The sequence below is a fragment of the Penaeus monodon genome, chromosome 27, assembly GCF_015228065.2.
Source record: "Penaeus monodon isolate SGIC_2016 chromosome 27, NSTDA_Pmon_1, whole genome shotgun sequence".
In the NCBI taxonomy this organism is placed as follows: domain Eukaryota; kingdom Metazoa; phylum Arthropoda; class Malacostraca; order Decapoda; family Penaeidae; genus Penaeus; species Penaeus monodon.
The window spans coordinates 38,446,107-38,446,552 of NC_051412.1; the positions used below are offsets into that span (position 1 = coordinate 38,446,107).

The 446-nt window shown below is 57.2% G+C and overlaps 1 protein-coding gene across 1 annotated transcript in view; it reads right to left on the reverse strand.

Moving 5' to 3' along the window:
* The window catches only part of LOC119590844 (phosphatidylinositol 3,4,5-trisphosphate 3-phosphatase TPTE2-like), a gene marked incomplete at its 5' end in the record, with an annotated part of 9,758 nt that overhangs the window by 3,781 nt on the left and 5,531 nt on the right, over positions 1 to 446 (reverse strand). The window contains 1 exon segment of the mRNA XM_037939601.1: positions 16 to 289. Within this exon segment, the coding sequence (XP_037795529.1) occupies positions 16 to 289 (274 nt within the window).

Genomic DNA, 446 nt, shown 5'->3' on the forward strand with positions numbered 1-446 from the left:
GCCCTGGGCCCCTACCTGGCTGGGCGTCTCGACCCCCTGGAACTTCTTGGCGACGTTCTTGTCGGTGCGTCGGTCGCCGAAGTACCCGAGGCAGTGCTCGGAGTCCCTGAAGATGCCCAGGTCGATGAGGAAGACGCAGATCATGGTGCCGGTGCGCCCCTTGCCGCCCTTGCAGTGCACAGCGATCACGTTCTTCTCGTCCTTCTCCATCCACGCCCTCACGCTGGCGCTGAATCGCAACATGTCCCTGCAGGAGGCCGGGGGGGAGGAAGGTGGTGTGTGTGTGTCCCTTCAGGAGGATTTTCTTTTTTTTTGGGGGGGGGGGAGGGGGGTATTTGGTGCTATATACAGGTCGGTGATGATTGTGAGTCGGTGGGAAGACACGAGGGTTGGCGTTTTGTGCAGCAGTTTGAAAGCTTTATAATATCCTTTTATATTATATAAGT